Source organism: Condylura cristata, unplaced genomic scaffold (genome assembly GCF_000260355.1).
Source record: "Condylura cristata isolate star-nosed mole 26May11 unplaced genomic scaffold, ConCri1.0 scaffold00003, whole genome shotgun sequence".
NCBI lineage: Eukaryota > Metazoa > Chordata > Mammalia > Eulipotyphla > Talpidae > Condylura > Condylura cristata.
This window is the reverse complement of record NW_004567104.1, coordinates 53887860-53906361: the sequence shown is the minus strand read 5'-3', so window position 1 is coordinate 53906361 and position 18502 is coordinate 53887860. Positions and strand designations below refer to the sequence as shown.

At 31.9% G+C, this 18502-nt stretch overlaps 1 protein-coding gene across 2 annotated transcripts in view; it reads left to right on the top strand.

The window, feature by feature from the left end:
* Positions 1 to 18502, top strand: part of CADM2 (cell adhesion molecule 2) — an 886897-nt gene that overhangs the window by 791675 nt on the left and 76720 nt on the right. For both annotated transcript variants that reach the window (XM_012732903.1, XM_012732909.1), the window contains one exon: positions 10764 to 10942. In XM_012732903.1, the coding sequence (XP_012588357.1) occupies positions 10764 to 10942 (179 nt within the window). The remainder of the gene's footprint in view (positions 1 to 10763; positions 10943 to 18502) is intronic.

Genomic DNA, 18502 nt, shown 5'->3' with positions numbered 1-18502 from the left:
TTAAAATAAAGTAAAATAGTATCCATCACTCTTTATTAAAGAACATGTTAAGCCATTGATCAACAATAGATTTTCATTCAATTTTATTCAATATTTGTACTATAAGTGTTAAGCTAACATCCATTTGATGGTTGCCACTTAACTAAGTGTGCTGTGTTAAATCATTTTCTCGCAGTATATGGAGGAAACAAACTGTCAAAAATGAAATTAACTCAGAATCAATGTACATACCTGGTAATATTCCTAATAATCATGAAACAGAAAATCCTTATTTCTTGGGGAAATATTTATTTAAACAATGTTTTGCAGTGTTTTGTATTCACTGTGGGTGTTTGTGTATATGTACATTCATATTAAAACCTCAATAACATAGAAATTCCTAAATTTCAAAGTTTGAAAAGAACATTTAAAAAGCAAAAATAGGGCCCTCCCTGGTGGCGCAGTGGGTTAAAGCACAGCACTGAGAATCTGAGGCCGCTTCCGCATGAGTTCGATTCCCGCCTGCCCTGGAGGTGACCACATGGTGTGGCAGACCTCTCCTGGCCCGCCCGCTGTTCCCCTCAGCAGTGTACTTTGTAGATCTGCCTGTTCTGTTCCCCACTCTGTCTCTCGTGAAGCCTCTCACCGCCCCTGAGCCTCTAGCCTGTATGCCCCAGTTCTGTATGCACAAATAATAAAATCTTTAAAAAATAAATAAATAAATAAATAGCAAAAATAACCCACATTGTAGAAAATATGAACATTTACAAATGGTTCCAATTAGAGTAGGAGGAATCTGTCAATGATTAATGTTGGGATGAAAGCTCAAGTTGTGCAAATTCAGGTTACCAGAAATATCTTGGATTTCTCTAAGGGAGCAAAAGATTAAAAGATTGGAGAAAATAGCAGCTACCCTTGACATTACCAGCAGCTGTCTCTGAAATGGTGAGCCTTGGTGGACATGAGGTCCACCACTCAGCACTCTAAGTATGGAGATGAACATAGACAGGTGACCCTTAAAGAAACAAGTTATAAAACTGTAATAGCTTTCCGGTGCAGGGAGTAAAAAGAAGCAATTATATATCACCAGAGTTCCACAGTGTATCCAACATGCAGTGTTTTGCAAATGCTGGTTGTGGTTTATTAATGAATCATAACATCAATTTAAAACCCCTGTTTAAAAATAAAGAACAGAATAGAAAATTATACAGTAGGAAGAGAAAGAACAAAAAGAGAAGGAAATAAAGATGTTATAGTATATTAGAAAGAGGACACTTTTATTTCTTGTATGTATGTGTTTGTGTGTGGTTGTAATGTATACTTTATAATGTAGGTCACATCTAAAATATTTAGAAATTATAACATTAATAACTAGGGTGAACTTAGGTCATGAGTACATTCAGGGAAAGATCATGCTTAGTCTTAATCAGTTAAGTTCCTCTAAAACCTTCACTATATAAAAATATATGTGCAAATTGAAGAGTGTGTAAGGCCAAAAAGGTGGAGTGTGGGGGACAGTAGAGTGCCTCTAAGAATGTTCTGTTTAATAATGCAGAGAAGTTTGATCCTTTAAGAAGGATTTTATTTAAATGATTAAAATATACTTTCAAATTTTTAAGTCTTAAATTTCAATTATCTTCAGCATTTACTTATATGGAACATTTAATTCCCCCAGCTACCAGATAAATTATGCACACTTTACTTTTACTTTTCTAAGACCATTGGTTTTCATATTAGAACAGAAACAAATCATGGAACCAAAGTGATTCTAGAGTGGTGACACAGTATTTAACATAAGTATTAGATCTTATAAGGTTAATTAGCACTATTTTATCATAGTGGAAGTAATGGATTGTAAAGTAACTCTTATATGGAAAATGGGATCACATCATTGTAACATGCCCTTGAACTGTATGGTTTTCAGGCATGTGACTGATTAAGATGCTTGCAGCTACATTATATATAGCTATCAAATTGTCCTTATAATGTACACAGGTTGATAAATTGGCAGATTCTCAGAAACTCAGACTCATAAGTTATTGATTCAAAGAAATGAAAATGTTCCTATCTAGCTTTATGAAAGAATATTTTAAGGAGTAACTAATTTTCAACTAGATTCAAAAATAATATCTTAGGGTGATAATTTTTAAATATATCAAGAGATTTTAAGCTTAATGTACAAATCAGAGGGATTTATTACTGCTTGGTTGAGGGAATGCATGTTTACTCAAGATTTATTGATCTTTTAACCAGGAATTAATATTCTGTGTTTACCAAAGTCTAGAATTGTTAAGTATAGATAAAGCGCACGTAATTGTTTTGCTTTAAAACAAAGTCCTTGAGAGATTAGCTTAAGCATTTATCAAAATTTGGAATATTTTCCTCTGTGTTAAAAGCTGTCACTCCTTCAGGGTCATAGCAATCTTATCTTTTCTGGGGATAATCTTCTGTTTGCCAAATTGACTGGTATTATATAGTTTGTAGTATGATTGCTTTGTTTCTCAAAAATATTAAAATAGTCATCAATGAGCACTACTTATCATTAAAAGTGGCCCACAATTTCACAGTTACTTTAAAAATGACATTGTTTTCAAGTTTTCTAAAGAGCACTTACTCCTGCATATAGGTCATTTTATTTTTGAACTATATTTTTTTAAACTTGAAGTAAATTAAAAAATCATACTCATAGAGCATAAACTCAGAATAGTCGGGATAGAAAATATCTGTTTCTTATTTGCTATTGAGGTTGTAAATGTAATGTTGAAGTTAATATTAATGTTCATGTCATTGTCAAGTCAAATCTAAACTTCAGTGTGACAGTATACAAGTGAAATAGTTGATTTCAGGAATTTATAAGTAGATATACTCAAAATTAGAGTTTCAAGTTGCAACTTAGTAGAATAAATAAACTTGAATTTCCCACTTCAAACTGATTTCATTTCTTACTGTTTTAAGTTCCTTTGACTACATCAGACAGAACTACTTTTAGTGATATTTGAGTCAGGGCTTTTATTGTTCAGCTTTTCGATAGACATTAATGGATTCTCAAACTGCAAAAAGCAAAATAGAAAAAAAGATTCCAATTCCTACACAATTTTTAAGTGAAAAGCAATTTTATCTATGCTGAAAAAGTACAAAGTCATAATGATGAGGACAAAGCAAAAGATTGAATAAATCACTAAGTGCTATGAGCAGTGGAAACCAATGAGGAAAAATTTAATCTTAATCTTTTTTTTCACACACACACAGCTATACAAAGATGTCCTCATCTACTAATCAGTACACACAATCACAACAGGGTAGAAAAGCAGTGAAAAAAATTATATTTAAAATAAAAGTTGTTAAAGAATTTCCTTGATGAGGGTAATTTCTTCAAGCTTCTCCTTTGTTCTCTTCAATTTCTGAATTATTCCAGTTCTAAACACTTGGAATGTTAAGACAGAGCCAACTTAACAAATGATCAAACCAGCAAATGTAGATTTTGCAAAAATATATATTATATTAAAGAGTTATATACCTAAGCTAAAATATTTGCTATCTCATTTCTCTTTAGCTTGTTTAGATGTTCTCATAAAGACATAAAGAAAATGGAAATGTTTAGTTCATTAAGACAGAACATTAACCAGAAAAACATTGAATACAGAAAAGAAAATGTATATAGTTATATTGCAAGACTAGGTTAAAAAAAAATAAAGTTAGGATGGTACTGAAGAATAATGGTAAAATTGTGGGTCTATTAGGTAGGACTGAAAGATTTACTGTAGTAGAACATTGAGCTGAATAGATGGAAAAATGTGATGGGAAAAATGAGTTATTTAAGGTAGCAAAATGACATTTATTGTGCAATCTTGACTGAGATGGAGCTAAGAAAATAATGAGTGAATGTGAGCAAATCAGAGAACTGAGAAGTAAAGGTACCCGATCTGTTATAAGGTAAATATTTGGTCAATTAATTTTTAAAGAGATTTTTTCTTGTTCCTTTGACATTATACCCTTTTGACTTTTCTTAGATTTCTTAAACATTAGACTCTTATATTTCCCATCTTCTAAGTAATAGCATTTCAAGATTTTGGTAATCTGTTCTTTTTTAATTTTATTTCTTTCTTGAGTTTGGATACCAGTTCGACTGAGCTCTGTAAAATTTTCTAGTCTTGCCCTTCACTTTGATTCCTAATTTCTCATTTCCTTATTTCTCAATAGAGATGCGTTTTGTGTGTTTTTTTTTTTTTTTTGAGTTTGCTTAAGTACTTGAATGTATCATGTCTCAAATGAAAACATCAACCTACACTTTCTTCTCTGTCTTAATTTGTTTTTACCCTGGTTTATGCTTTATATTTTGGTTAGCAGTTTGTGAGTCTGGTGATTTTACATTGTCATTTTTACTTACTTAGGAGTAAGATTTTTCCAATGATGTAGAGAGGACAAAATAAAGAGAATTTCTCCTCTGTCTTCCTGATCATACATTTTCTGGCTTTAAAGATCATGTTTGCTAGCCTAAGAGTTCTTCTGTTATCAAAAAGATCTGTTATTACTTTGTGCATTCCTTTTTTGTTATTCCAACTTCATGCATTACCTTCTTTTCTCTCTTTAAGCTATATATATTTGCAGACTGAATTTCCTTTTTCAGATATTTTTGCATTGCTTTAAAAGAATAGTAATCAGGAATATACATTTCTTCAAAGTTTTAGCAATATTTATAGTTTTCAAAATGTCTAGATTTTTAGACTAGCATTCTAAGCTCTTTGTTGCCTATTTCAAATGTTCAGATTTTGAGGGTAGTGTTTTACCCCCCATATCTATATCCCAATTTTTCTTACTTTGTTTTTTTTTCCTTGTTCTTTATGATCAGATTGAGCCCTTCTGTATTCCATTCTCTCTCATATATTAATGAGATCACTAGCCTTCTGATCTAATACTAAAGCATTTTGTTTTATGATTTTTGTGTTGGACTAAATTCTTTATGAGCATAGTGAGTCCTTTCTTAATTTTTTTATCCTTTTTTTTTTTATCCTAATTTTTTTATCCTATATTCAATAACAATACCTATTAACTCTTATTATTTTCATGATATTCACTACATTTAAATACACTTATTCAAAAATATGACCTCTGGAGAGCAAGCCTTCTATCAGAGTCTGGTTCATCTTAAACTGACATCTTCCATCCTTAACCACTTGAAGTCCTAACATAAATAAAGACATTAATCAACAATTATGTATTTCATAAGTCTATTGCAATGGCTTTAATATAGGCGTGACAGATCTGGATGGTGGTTTTTAAATCACTTATGCCATTTACTATGTCCTAGCTAGCATTTTAGTTATTTGGCAACATATATCATATAAATACTAAAGTACAGTGTCACATAGATTACATATTTATTTTCCTTATATCCCTGATGACTCCTGGTTAAAATAAGTGCACAAATTTTCTTATGTAAATAATTGTTTGATGATAATTTTGAACACTTATAAATTACCTGATCAAGAATATAAGAGTATTTGAAATCAATAAAAATGCCCATTGATCCCTTATTTGTCTCAAGACAAAAGTATAAGAATTTAACATTTTCTGATAAACCCAGAAAATGATAGACTACTATAAATGTTTCTGAAGTTTTCTCTTACAAAGATAGAAAAATTAATTGATTATGTTTTAAAATCACTTTCTATTGCGATAAGTAAAATTGCGATAAGTACAAAAGTCACCAAATTATTAAATGTGAGTTTCTTCTGTCTTATTTCAAAAGAAACATAGTTGTTTATTTGTAAATGTCTATCTTTTGTCTTTGAGTTAGAACAAGACCTTTACTCTAGTTAACAACTAGAGTACAAGTTATTTGATGTTTTAAGAATTACACAATAAAATAATAAAATTAATTCAGGGATAAAAGGAAAACAAATTATAATTAAAATGGACAGAAGTCTAATGTAATGGGTTAAAATCACAGCTTTATGTACTCTCCAAAAGAACTGATCAATATTTTTACAATAAATATCACTTTGAAATTATATGAAATATTATTTTCAATTTATGTTCAGAAACATCTCTTTGGTCCTGAGTAGCAAAATAACTATATGTTTTTAAATAGGAATAATAAATAGCTTCACAAGTATTTCCTTTCTATTTCTTCCTGTTTGCCAATAATATCCTCCTCTGAGAAATATTTATTGCTAAATATTATTGCTAACATTGCCACAGCTTTAAGAAAGTCTACTACTGGAACTTGCCATATAGATATATTTTCTTAAAAAATAAGCAATCCAAACTTCCAATTTTTTTCTTCTTTTTCTTATTCTTCTTATGATTAAACATGGTTGAGCAATCATTTATCATTGTGATTTCAGTATATCAATGAGGAATGCCAAGTCAAATATTCTCATAGAACACATCTTACTCGAACCCAGTAAGCATGACATTTTCTACTTAAGCTCAATTTCAGACCCACTGTCAGTAAGTTTGCATTTAACTTCTTCACCTCCATTTCCCTAAATCTTCGATATCATAAACACAGAGTTTTATGTAGTCACTTCTGTATAATTTCTTGACTTGGAATATTTGCTTAAAGTAGAAAAAAGATTCAAGATGTTTCTATAACTCCTACCACCTTCTATGATTTTAGAATTAAAATATCACAAGAGATGGAAGGAAATTTGGCTTAAAAAAATCTCCCTGGTATAAAAACTTGAATCACACATAGCACCTGTAAATTTTCCAAAGTGATTTAAAGGCAGTAGTCATCTTCAGGTGCAATATAAGTACAAAAGTCACCAAATTATTAAATGTGAGTTTCTTCTGTCTTATTTCAAAAGAAACATAGTTGTTTATTTGTAAATGTCTATCTTTTGTCTTTGAGTTAGAACAAGACCTTTACTTGAATATCACTAGTGACTTTTTTTCTTTCATCTAGAAAAGTTTTATTTTCATATGATTCATTTTAGTATTAACACTGATCATGGATTGTACTTATGAAGGAAAAGACACTAAAGATCCCAACGTAGAAATCATTTAGAAAAGGAAGATGCTAGAGGTGCATTCATTCCAAAATGTGAAAGATTTTTACTGCTGTCTATTTATGCAAGAACATCAGAATTCTTTACCTTGGAGACCTGTAGTGTAGGAATTATTTTTCCATAAATGAACTTCCAACTTTTTTTTTTTTTTAATGAAACAAGAGAAGAGAGGATGAGGGCTTGAGGACTAGATGGTAAGGTTCTCGTCTCATTCATGCCTAATGAATGGATGGTCCCATACACATTTGAAAGAATTAGGAGAACTGTTACAATAGCAAAACTTTACAGAATAATGCCCCAATACTAACCAGTTTCGTGGAAATTAGTTATCAGGATTGCATGCAAGGTATTAAAGAATGGTGGTCTGAAGAGCTTTGATAATTCCTATTTACATGTAAATAGTTGTTAAAGCTATCTGAGAATATTTTATTAGCTATGTATAAAACAAAACACTGAGCAACAAAATTTTAAAATATATATAAAGATTTAAAAAAAGAAAGAAAAACTTCATCAAGACTTTATAATACAAGAGAATATAGTTGTTGGGGTTTTTTTGTTTGTTTGTTTTTTGTTTTGTTTGTTTGTTTGTTTTTTCATTTTTATCCTCTTGTTCTTTTCTCTAACCCTAGGAAGAAATTGCTGCAAAAAGTCCTTAATGCATAGGAAAATCAAGCCTCTTTTTAGCCCTACATATTTGTTAGACAAGAGAATAAATCTAGTTTCATCTTATCAAGATTTCCAAACTCTAATTATTTGAACTTTCCAAGGTGGAACCCTCTAGATTGTCTATGTTAATGTTCTCGCCATGGAATTCTAGTGTTAACTCATGCCTTATGCTGTGTCCCTGTCCTGTTATTCCTGTAGCTTCTACTCTTTTCAGCCTTATCACACAGAAACTGTAAACTGGGGCCACTTTTTAAATGATCTCCTTTGGTTGCCTGAACAGCAGGGAAGATTGTTATTCATTTCCAACAAGAAACTCAATCATTTCTGGGTTCCAATTAGAGAAAGCCTAGGGGCCCTCTTTATTAAGATGGAACACAAATTGTATCAAGATTTGCTAAACCACTTAATATTTTTCTGGTGATATTAAAAAACTTGAACATTTTAAGCATTAATCAGAATATGTGTGGGCTATTTATAATTGATGCATTAAGCTCTAACCTGCATTTCATTAAAATTGCATCTTATGGTGTTAAATATTTACCATATAGAGTAGGATCAAGAATAATCCAATGTTAGTGTCAGCAGTGAGATATACTGCTACAGTCTCCTGTTATCCATAGTCACAGTCTTTTACTATTTTGTTTAAAAAAGAAATGACTTTAGGAAAAAAGTGTTTAAACACAAACTGACAATTTGAATACTTTGTATGTAACTTCATTTCTATATACACAATAAAAATTATATCAAAACTTAAATACATATTCAGAGAGTTGTATGTTTTAAGACATGATTGAACATAAGGAAAGAAAAATTATGAGAGTGGGGGGTGTAATGTTGAATATGTGGAAATGTGTGGTACAGGTTTTTAATGATATCTATATATGTCTAAAAATTCCAACTTATACACCAAAAATATATTGTCTCCATACAATAAAACACTTCTATTTAGTGGTATTTTAAGGATGTGTCTTTTAAAAATCAAGCTATCCTTAATATAACTGCTATTTTTAATATAGCTTGATGTGATTTATAGGAATGGTAAAATTTCTGCTATTTCAGATATGTGTGTACCAAGTCATATTTTATACTATTGTCCTTCAAATGATGTTAATGATGTACATAGAACAAAATTATCCAGAGTATCAGTATTAAAATTGAAATTAGTAGCGCTGTCCCTGGTGGCACAACGGCTTAGGATACAGCACTGCAAGCTGGTGGAAGCCGCCTCAGTGCCGGTTTGATTCCCGGCCCTGGAGGTGATCCACATGGTGCAGCAGACCTCTCCTGATCTGCCTTCTGCTCCCCTCAGTAGTGTACTTCATTCATCTGTCTGTCTGTTTCCCACTCTGCCTCTGGTGAATCCTCTCACCGCCTGTGCACCACTAATAAGTACCCCAGTTCTGTGGGCATAAATACACAAATATTTAAAGAAATTGAAATTAGCAAAGTCAAAGAATAAATGGTAAATATGGGGTATATGAAACAAGTTAAGAAGTATTAGTGTTTTGCCTTTTAGTAAAGGCAACTTTGAGATTGCAATCTCTGTATAATAATTGCTTGTTTTTTTTCTGTATTTTTCCCAATTTTTTGGTATGTAATTAGATTTTTTGTTATCTTTATAGAATATTATTTGAGAAGTTTCATGAATATTTTCCTGATGATATCTTTCTTCATCCTGGCTTTTTTCAAGTGTTTTTATTACTTAGATTAAGTGACTCACTATTATTTCATAATTTTGCCTTGGTACTATTTCCAGTATTTATTATGGTTTAGTCAAAACTTTTACCTTCATCTTATAAAAGTTTTTTTTAGAAAAATATATCTTCAAGACCCTCCCTGGTGACTCAGTGGGTTAAAGCACAGCACTACAAAGCTATCTGCAGCCACCACAGCTCAAGTTCAATCCCTGGCCAAGGGAGGTAACCCACATGGCACAGTATACTTCTCCTCCTTGTCTGCTGTGATTCTCAGCAGTTTATTTCATCATTCTCTCTGCTTTCAGTAATGTCTTATAGTTTTCAGTGTATATATCTTTCATCTCTTTGGTTAATTTTTTTCTTATGTATTTTTTTCCTTTAATGCAATTATAAACGGGTCTGTTTTCATAGTTTCTATTTCTGATAGTTTGTTGTTAAATGTATAAAAATGCAATTGATTTTTATATGTTGATTTTGTATCCTGAAACTTTATACAATCGGTTCATTAGGTCTCATACTTTTTTTTTTTTTTTAGTCTTTATTTAATAGAAATTTATTTAGAAAGTAAGACAGTCTTATTTTTTTCTTTCTGATTTAGGTTGCTTTTAGTCATTTTTCCTGGCTAAGTTTGGGTGTGTAATATACAATATAGTGACTAGAGTTAACAAATCTGTATTCTATATTTGAAAATTATGAAAAGATTATATATTAAAAGTTCTCATAACAAGAAAAATTTGAATAGTGGGAGATAATGTATGTTAACCAAACTTATGGTAGTAGTCATCTAAAGATATGTGTGTGTGTATATACACACACATACATATACTTACATACACACAAATCATACTGTGCAACATAAAATAAAACAATGTTATTTAATGTTAACTGTCATCTGTAAAACTGGGGAGAAAAAGAATTGTCATGAAAAAACATTAGGACAGTTTTAAAAAAGCAGAATTAAAGAAGAGGAGAGGGAAGTTCTAATGATTTTAGGTAAAGCTGCGCCACAGTGACACCTCAATTGCTAACGTTTAATTCCAGATACCTCTAAGAAAGGTTGTTCCACTAGTGAAGGGCAGATACGCAGATAGTAGGAAATAGGAACCATTAAGCAGTATAATCAGGGCCACATTACCCAGGACAGTAGTGATTAGTGAGTGATTTATTTAGTGATTGCTATAACTCAACAGATTTCTTCCTTGTGTGTCTTTTCAGTTAAATAAAATTAAATTATCTCTGCCTATCTCCATATATTCTGAGTATATGAAGGTCCTTTTGGTACATTATAGAGTTTAACACATGGGTGCAAAATAAGTCTGAAATATTTATAAATTGCTTAATTTACTTAAACTACAGACTATGTAATCTTTCTTTTTTACCTATCTATATGCATGTTTAAATCCACTAGGCCAGAACCTGTTTTGTGGACAAAGGATGGCGGAGAATTACCAGATCCTGATCGAATGGTTGTGAGTGGTAGGGAGCTAAACATTCTTTTCCTGAATAAGACGGATAATGGTACTTATCGATGTGAAGCCACAAACACCATTGGCCAAAGCAGTGCAGAGTATGTTCTCATTGTGCATGGTGAGTACATTTTTGATTATCGTTATACACTAAGGGATGAATGACTTAAAAATCTGTTTAAATTTATTAAAATCTTTCAAATCTTTAGAACACAATTCACCAGGTTCTCTTTTTCTTTCAGAAGAACTTCTTATAAGTATAATTTCACCAAGATACACAGTCAATATGTTTAAGTTAAACTAATAAAATAAAATTGCAACATATAATAAAAATAAGTTATTTTTGAAAATATTTTCTTTACTACAAAAATATTATATGATTTTTATTGGTGACTAGTAAATGGTATTAGTGGTTGTCTTCAAATTTTACCAAAAAACTGCTTTTAGTTATAAATCACAATCATTCAGTTAATTTTGGTGTATTATCATAAAAATATACATTATAATCACCTTAACTTGATTTAAGATATAGCATACAGAGCTTTACATTATTAATGAGAATTGCATTGATTTATTATTATCATTAATTTGGAACACAATTTTCTTTTCTTATCTACCCTAGTCTCTGAATTTTATTAAATATAACAAAATGGCAGAAAGAAGTGTCGGTACCCACAACTGAAAAAAATCTGTTTTTCTTAACTAACAAAAGCAAAATAGCTGTTTACAAGGTAGCTTTAACATATGAGTAGATGGAATTGCACTTTTATGAGACACAAATGCTGTCATCCACAAAATTGGGCAGGACAGTAAAAAGCATGTTTTCCGTTCAGAGTGAATTGTGAATTTCCAGACAAATGTTATATTTCTTCTTATATATTTCACCAGGAAAAATTTTTCTAAGACTAGTTTTATGTTCTGTATACTATACAATAGTCTGAAGAAGTATTGTGTAAAACACAATGCTATATTAAATCCAATGGATTTTAAAAATCATGGAAAGAGTATGATCCTATGATATCTTTTTCATGAATCTAACTAAAATGACTTAAGCATCACAGGTTAGATCTGTATCACTCCCCAGAAGTTTAAGGGACAAAGTCCAATTTTCTATAAAGAGATTTAATTTTAGGGAATGAGTTAATCCTCTTTATGTTTTCTTCCAAGGTATTTATGTCATTATGATGCAGGCCAAAATTGAAGAAAAGGTGAAATATTAAGTCACCATATGACTTTTCTATATTCAACTCACTTTAGTACATACAGTCCTTCAATTCTTATTACTAATTTGTTATTGAAGAAAATGAAGTCTCATGTGAATAGTGTTCACATATAAACTTCATGATAGTGGAGTTGAGCGACGAGATTGGTTTCCAGCATCTCCTGAATTGTACAAATTTCAACTTTGGGTAAAGATCAGCCTAATCAAATTAGACTGATAAATCAGAATTAAATATGGTAAAGCCCTGTGGACACCCCACGCCGGGCTTACTGCCAAAAGGAATATAGTAGTGGCCCTGTCAAGAAGATAAGTTAGATCCTCAGCGTATAATCCAGGAGTAGCTTTCAGCTCATGCTGACCTGGATGTTTACACCCTGCAGTCACATAAGTGCCGTCTGATTCTCTTTTCTTTCTAAGTGATAGTCTCACATTCAGTTTCAAGGAACCAGAGGGCATGTATACAGTATGTCACATTGTATCAAAAGCAATATGACATAAAAATATAGAGAATTATAAGGGAAATGACAGAAAAAAATATATATATTTAGATAAAAAGTATGTCATTCATTTTTTTAAAGTAATTCAAGAGGGGAACATTCCTGTGTTTCCCAGTGTTTGCAAGCTAGCCAACAGCATGGTTTCCTAAATAGCCAAGCTGCATTTAGGTAGTTGGCAGTTGACATGTTTCTAATAAATACTTCTCTAAGCACTTTGTAAGAAGTCATTTTTGGCCTTGCTTTTTGAACTACAATTCATCAAAGGCACCCCATAGATTAATGCTATTCATGCTGCTAGATAAATGCTGTGAAGTTCAACAGTAGTTTACCTAGGATTATTGACACAAGTAATGAGAGGTTCGATGAAACAGTGAAACCATATTGCACTGTGTTTAAAAAGGGCTTCAATTGGGTTCATTACAAAATAAAGTTGTTTTTTTTTCCCCTTTGCACACAGGGTATAATGTTCATTAGTCACTGGTTGTATAAATATAAAAAGCTACTCTCTTCTGTTAATGGTTTGCCTGTTTCAAAACCCTACTAAATGATGAAATTTGAGTGGCGTTTCGATCTGTAATGAATGCTGTGTGCATTTCAGAGCAGAGTGATAAGTGATCATTTGTGAGAACTTTACCCTTTTATCTTTTACACCAAGGTTGATTTTACATTAGCTGTGATAATTTAATATAGTGCTAACATAGAAGGGCCTTTCATGAGCAGTGACTGTTGTCTTTGACTACCACAGTTGCCTAGATTCTATTGATTCTTAACTTGATGGAGGTCTGAATACTTTCCTGTGAAATCATCTGCTATCTAGATGCCATCCTAATGGTTAGATTTCATTCTTTGGGTGTCACTAGGAGTGCATAATTTAAATGTTATCACATTTAATTGTTAACAGAGTGACATTTTGTGTTATGGACATTGGAGGGTCTTTCCCCCCTCCTAATTACATCTTTGCAAATTTCAGCATTACAACTAGATTGCAATTTGAACCTGCCTGTCTAAAATTCATCTTCAATGAAAGACTTAACAAAATTTAGTATACAAATGTCTGTAGGATAAAACATGATATTTATGAAACATTTTCACTGCAGAGGTTCCATTAGGAAAGAAAGTAGCATTATTCAGTAACATGTTCAGCAATGAAAACATTAATATTAATTGACAGCCATAGTTATCCTTAACATGTGAGCAAACTAGTTTTTGTTTGTTTGTTTTTTCAACTGTATGAAACTATTGAAGTCATCCTCATGACTTCATTGGCATGTTATTAACTTATTTAGAATGGCTTATTACTTTCATATCAATGATCTTCAACTAAGCAGTTCCACCATTGATTTAACATTTGAATAACTGGGATCAATAATAAAAATATTCCTCCTCTATTTTGTACTTATGAACTAAGTACAAAGGCACTATTGAAGCAAAGGTAATTTATACTCAAGAAGTTTATAGCTTAGCATAAAAATAATTTAAATGTTCAAATAACTACAAAATAGGAAAAGAGTATAAGAAAATGAATGTACGATATAGGTGGCTAGAGTCTATAAGACTGTAGTCCCCATGTCTGGAATTTGAAAAAAGAATAAAAACAACACTGAGCTTTTCATAAACAATTTGTGTACATCCTAATGGATATCTCCTGTACAATACTAAGAACAGAGGTATGAAAAAGATTATTATTATTAAAATATTACTCATAGCTTTATGATACTGATGGCAATCTTAATCTAATGTTATGCTATAAAATTTACCCAAGAGTTGCTTATAATTTACTCGCAATGTTTTTTCCTGAATGGCACCTAGAGCATAAATTAGGTTGTCTTTATTGAAATACAATATAATTATAAATTCTTGCTACCTAAGCAATAGGTAAGATCCCTAAAAATTCAATATGGCAAATTATTAATTTAAGGAGATCAGTATAAAGCTCTAATCATCCTTTTTCTCAAATTCAAAGTTCAATGGCTTGAGTAAAATATTTTTTTTTGCCAAGCAAAGCCTACCCAAATCTTCATCATCCACTAAAAATATGTATACATATTTATCTTGCAAGAAATAGCTGCAGAGAATCATGAATTATGTTAGGCTAGTTTTACTTTACTTATTATTTAAAAACTATCATTCTGAAAGAATGAGAAACAAACTGCCTAGGAAATTTTGAAAAAGAATATAGAAAATGAGAAACACTAATAATATTCCCTAAACCCTACAACTTCTCCCTGATGACATGTCCTCACACTCATTCTGGGGAAATTCATAACACTGTGCAAAATACAAATGGAATGTGGACAAAGATGAGATTCCAGAACTGTTTAGTATCATCTCCAGTCTCAGAGCCTTTATTTCATCTTTGGGATGAATTACAGTATTAGCGGTAAAAGTGAAGTGACATCTTCTACCAATAGTTGTACTATGACAGGTCTAGATTATAGAAAAGTTCATCAGGAAGTCTTGTTAGAGCTTCACTGGAGAATACACTTCACCCAGAACCTAACTCAGGGATGTGTCACTTATAACAATTAGATACATTATCCCAGAAAGATGTTCATGATGTTCTCCATCTCTCTTCAAATTTACTTTTCCTATTACCATAATAACCTTTCCAAAAAGTTTATTTTTTATTGAAGCAACATTGGTTTAGTGTTGTAAACAGTTTAGGGGTATAAAATCTCTTTTTTAGGTGCTGTTACTGCACCATGAACTTCGTCAAAATGTCCATAATACATGGTGCTCTCTCCTCATTTTATTCTCTCCCCTTCGCCTCAGTAGTGTCAGTTCTACATCAGATTTCTAAGGTCTTTGTACTGCTCTCCTTTTTCTCCACAGCCTCACCAACTCTTATGTTTCTGGCCTTTCAAAGTTGGGTCATTCTTACAGGTGTGAGGTGGTATCTCATTGATTTGCATTTCTCTGACAATAAGTGATGATGAGCATTTTTTCATGTGTCTGTTGGCCATCTGGTAGTCTTCTTTGGAGAAGTACCTGGGTAGCTCTTCTGCCCATTTTTTGATTGGACTGTTTGTTTTCTTTTTTGTTGAGTTGTATGAGTTCTTTTTAGATCTCAGATGCCAGTCCCTTGTGAATGTGTGGTGTGCATATATCCTATTCAGTAGAGTGTTTGTTAGCTTTAGTAAATTATTTTGCCAGTGCTCTAACTTAATCCTTTTGTTATAATAATTCATTACTTCTTCATGATCTTAACTTCTGCTTTTTGAATGAAATTGTCTACTATGTACATTTCCACATTTTCACTCCTGTATGTTTGCTTTTCTAGAAATTTTCACCTTTAAGACTATAAAATAAAGCTCCCTATAACTAGTATTATCATAATAGAATGTAAATTAGGATAAAAGTGTTTGCTTATATGTTTGTAATATCAACCAGCTGATAGTTTCTAACTTGATATTCCAAAAAAATAACTTGAGAGTGATAGTTTGTTTATTTGTTCACATATCTATTGAAATGAATGCTGATGAAAGGTTTGATATTGCTTTTTTATGTTTCCAAGATAACCTACTCTAAAGTACTGTAAATACAGAATAGGATCCAACACTTTTTATTATTAAATACTAAGAACCATTACAAAAAGAAAGCTTCAATTTTTTTTTAATTTTAATAGTTATAAAGAATATTAAAGTGTCTGTGTGTTTTGGTCTAGTAAAATGTAGTAAGCTATTAAATATGCCTCTCTAGCTTTTAAGAATAGATCCAAAATCTACTTTATTTCACTCTGCTTTTATTTTTAATAATAAACATCTAAATACACAGAGAAAGAAAATTGTACATAGAGATATTAGACGTGTGCATCAAAGCAAACTTCCAAGCTTTGTTGTTCATTTAGATGTTTGCCTCTTTCTGAAACTATGTGTGAATGCAGGTTCACTTTCGATGCTTAGTACTGATTCTCCATTTCAGTTGATTTGCTTATCATGAGAGAGAGGCAAATTGAGTCAGGTAGGTTAGTCTTTCTTCACTAAAAATCATTTCAAAGTTAAGTTTCATCTTTCAAGTATTTAGCAATTGTACAAAGTCAATTGCTGTAGGATTTTTAGTATTTTGCCCTAAATTTAGCAGAGTAAATAATGCATGTATGGAAGAATGTAGCAGACAAGAACTGTATGTGTGACTGAAGCAGACAAGAACTGTATGTGTGTCATTTTTTTTTTCAAAAACTTAATATGGAGCTAAAATATATATGATTCTATATACACATTTCAGTCTTTCAGTATATGTTTCAGAAATTCATACCATGGTGATGAATAATTTGAAAGCTATTGAAGCTTTGCATTACATTAAGGAAAAAAGTACTTTTTTGCTTTATAATAAACATACATTTAGACTAAACAGTTGGCAGTCACATGTATGCTTACTATTATAGTTATCCACATAGAAACATTGAGGGTGGCTACCTGAAATTTTCTTCTTAGTTGTATTGGTAGGCAAGGAGGTACAAATCAGAATGGAACTAAGATAGTGATTTTTTGTGTTCATATGGGTGAGGAGCCGGAAAGGGAATCCTGAATTATAATTATGGCAGATGTACAGCCTAGCAGACATTAAAAAGGGATTCAGCTAAAATCTGTTCCCTCACATGGAAACAGTCTTACCAGTTGGTAAATTAATTCTGTGTACTCATAATGAGCATTTTTCCTTTGGAGAAGCTTTCTTTAGAAGCCTAAATGGAAAAACGTACAACATCGGGAAAAAAGGGGATAAAAAAGACACCCTTATAGAGCAACAAGCAGCGTGCTAATGGAAGAGCCTGTTGGTCGCTGCTCTCATCTCTGGGTGAAAGTTTCCAGACAGTAAACCAGTTGGGGATTCTTAAAACAGTATCTCCTTTAATCGCTAAGATAAAACATACCATTTCTGGACATGAATAAGCAGGGAAAGCTGTGGCGCCTGTGGGAAAGGCGTAGCTCCGACAGGATGAATATTCTGTTGAACTCTGCAGAAGGAAGAATGGGATCAAATAGTGGAGACAGGAGCACTGTTTTCATTCTAAAGCATTTTTAAAAGTGTATCTGTGTAGCCATATTAAAGAGAGCTGAAGCTTAATGTCATTTGTTTGTTTTAAGATGAGCATGACATGGAGGGATAATGGTTTCACCTTTCAAACTAAAAATTCTATTCAGAGATACTTCTCTGAAGTAAATGTTTCTGTGTAACTAGAAGGATCACTGACTAGAAGGAGTCTGTCAGTACATTTTGACATTTTAAATATATTTTCTTACACTACGTATAGTTTTCTATCAGTTATAGTAAAGCAAATAGGACAGAAGCATAGAAGCCATAACACTTGGGCTTTTTGGCTTTTTTTTAACTATAGGAATAACACATTGTTGTCGGTTCCTGTATAAAAATGTAGAGCATATAAACAGCTTTTCTACCAAAGCAGATGTTCATCAATGGGCTTTTAATAGAGAGTCAAATAATACACAGTGGCACATGGGGCAAAGTGTTGGCATTCATTTTTAAAACAGGCATGGCTAGCCAGGAGAGAAAAGTTTTACCAGAAATTTGCTATGTAACTTCTTACAGTCCAGTTTTCCAAACATTATAACAACATATCAAGTATTTCTTCTAGAATGGAAAAAATTAGTCTTGTTCCCTCTTTACTGTTCTGTCCAATTCACCAGTAAGTTCTGTCTATGCTATTTCCAATTCATACTCTTAGCATGTCCACTTCTCTCCACCATCCTGTCTAGCCAGGATTGCTGAGATGTCTAATGAGCTCCCTGTTTCCATGTTGATGCCTTTCCTATTTATTTTGCACACAGATGTGCTCTATAAATGATATTTCTTATATCTTTCCACCATTAAATTCTCTAGAAGCTTTTTATCTCAAGCATAAAACCCAGATCCGTATTACCCTACTTTACCAAGTCCTGCATAATATGCTACATCTTTGAACTATACTGAAAACAGTTCTTATGTGCCTTGTCTTTGTATCTCC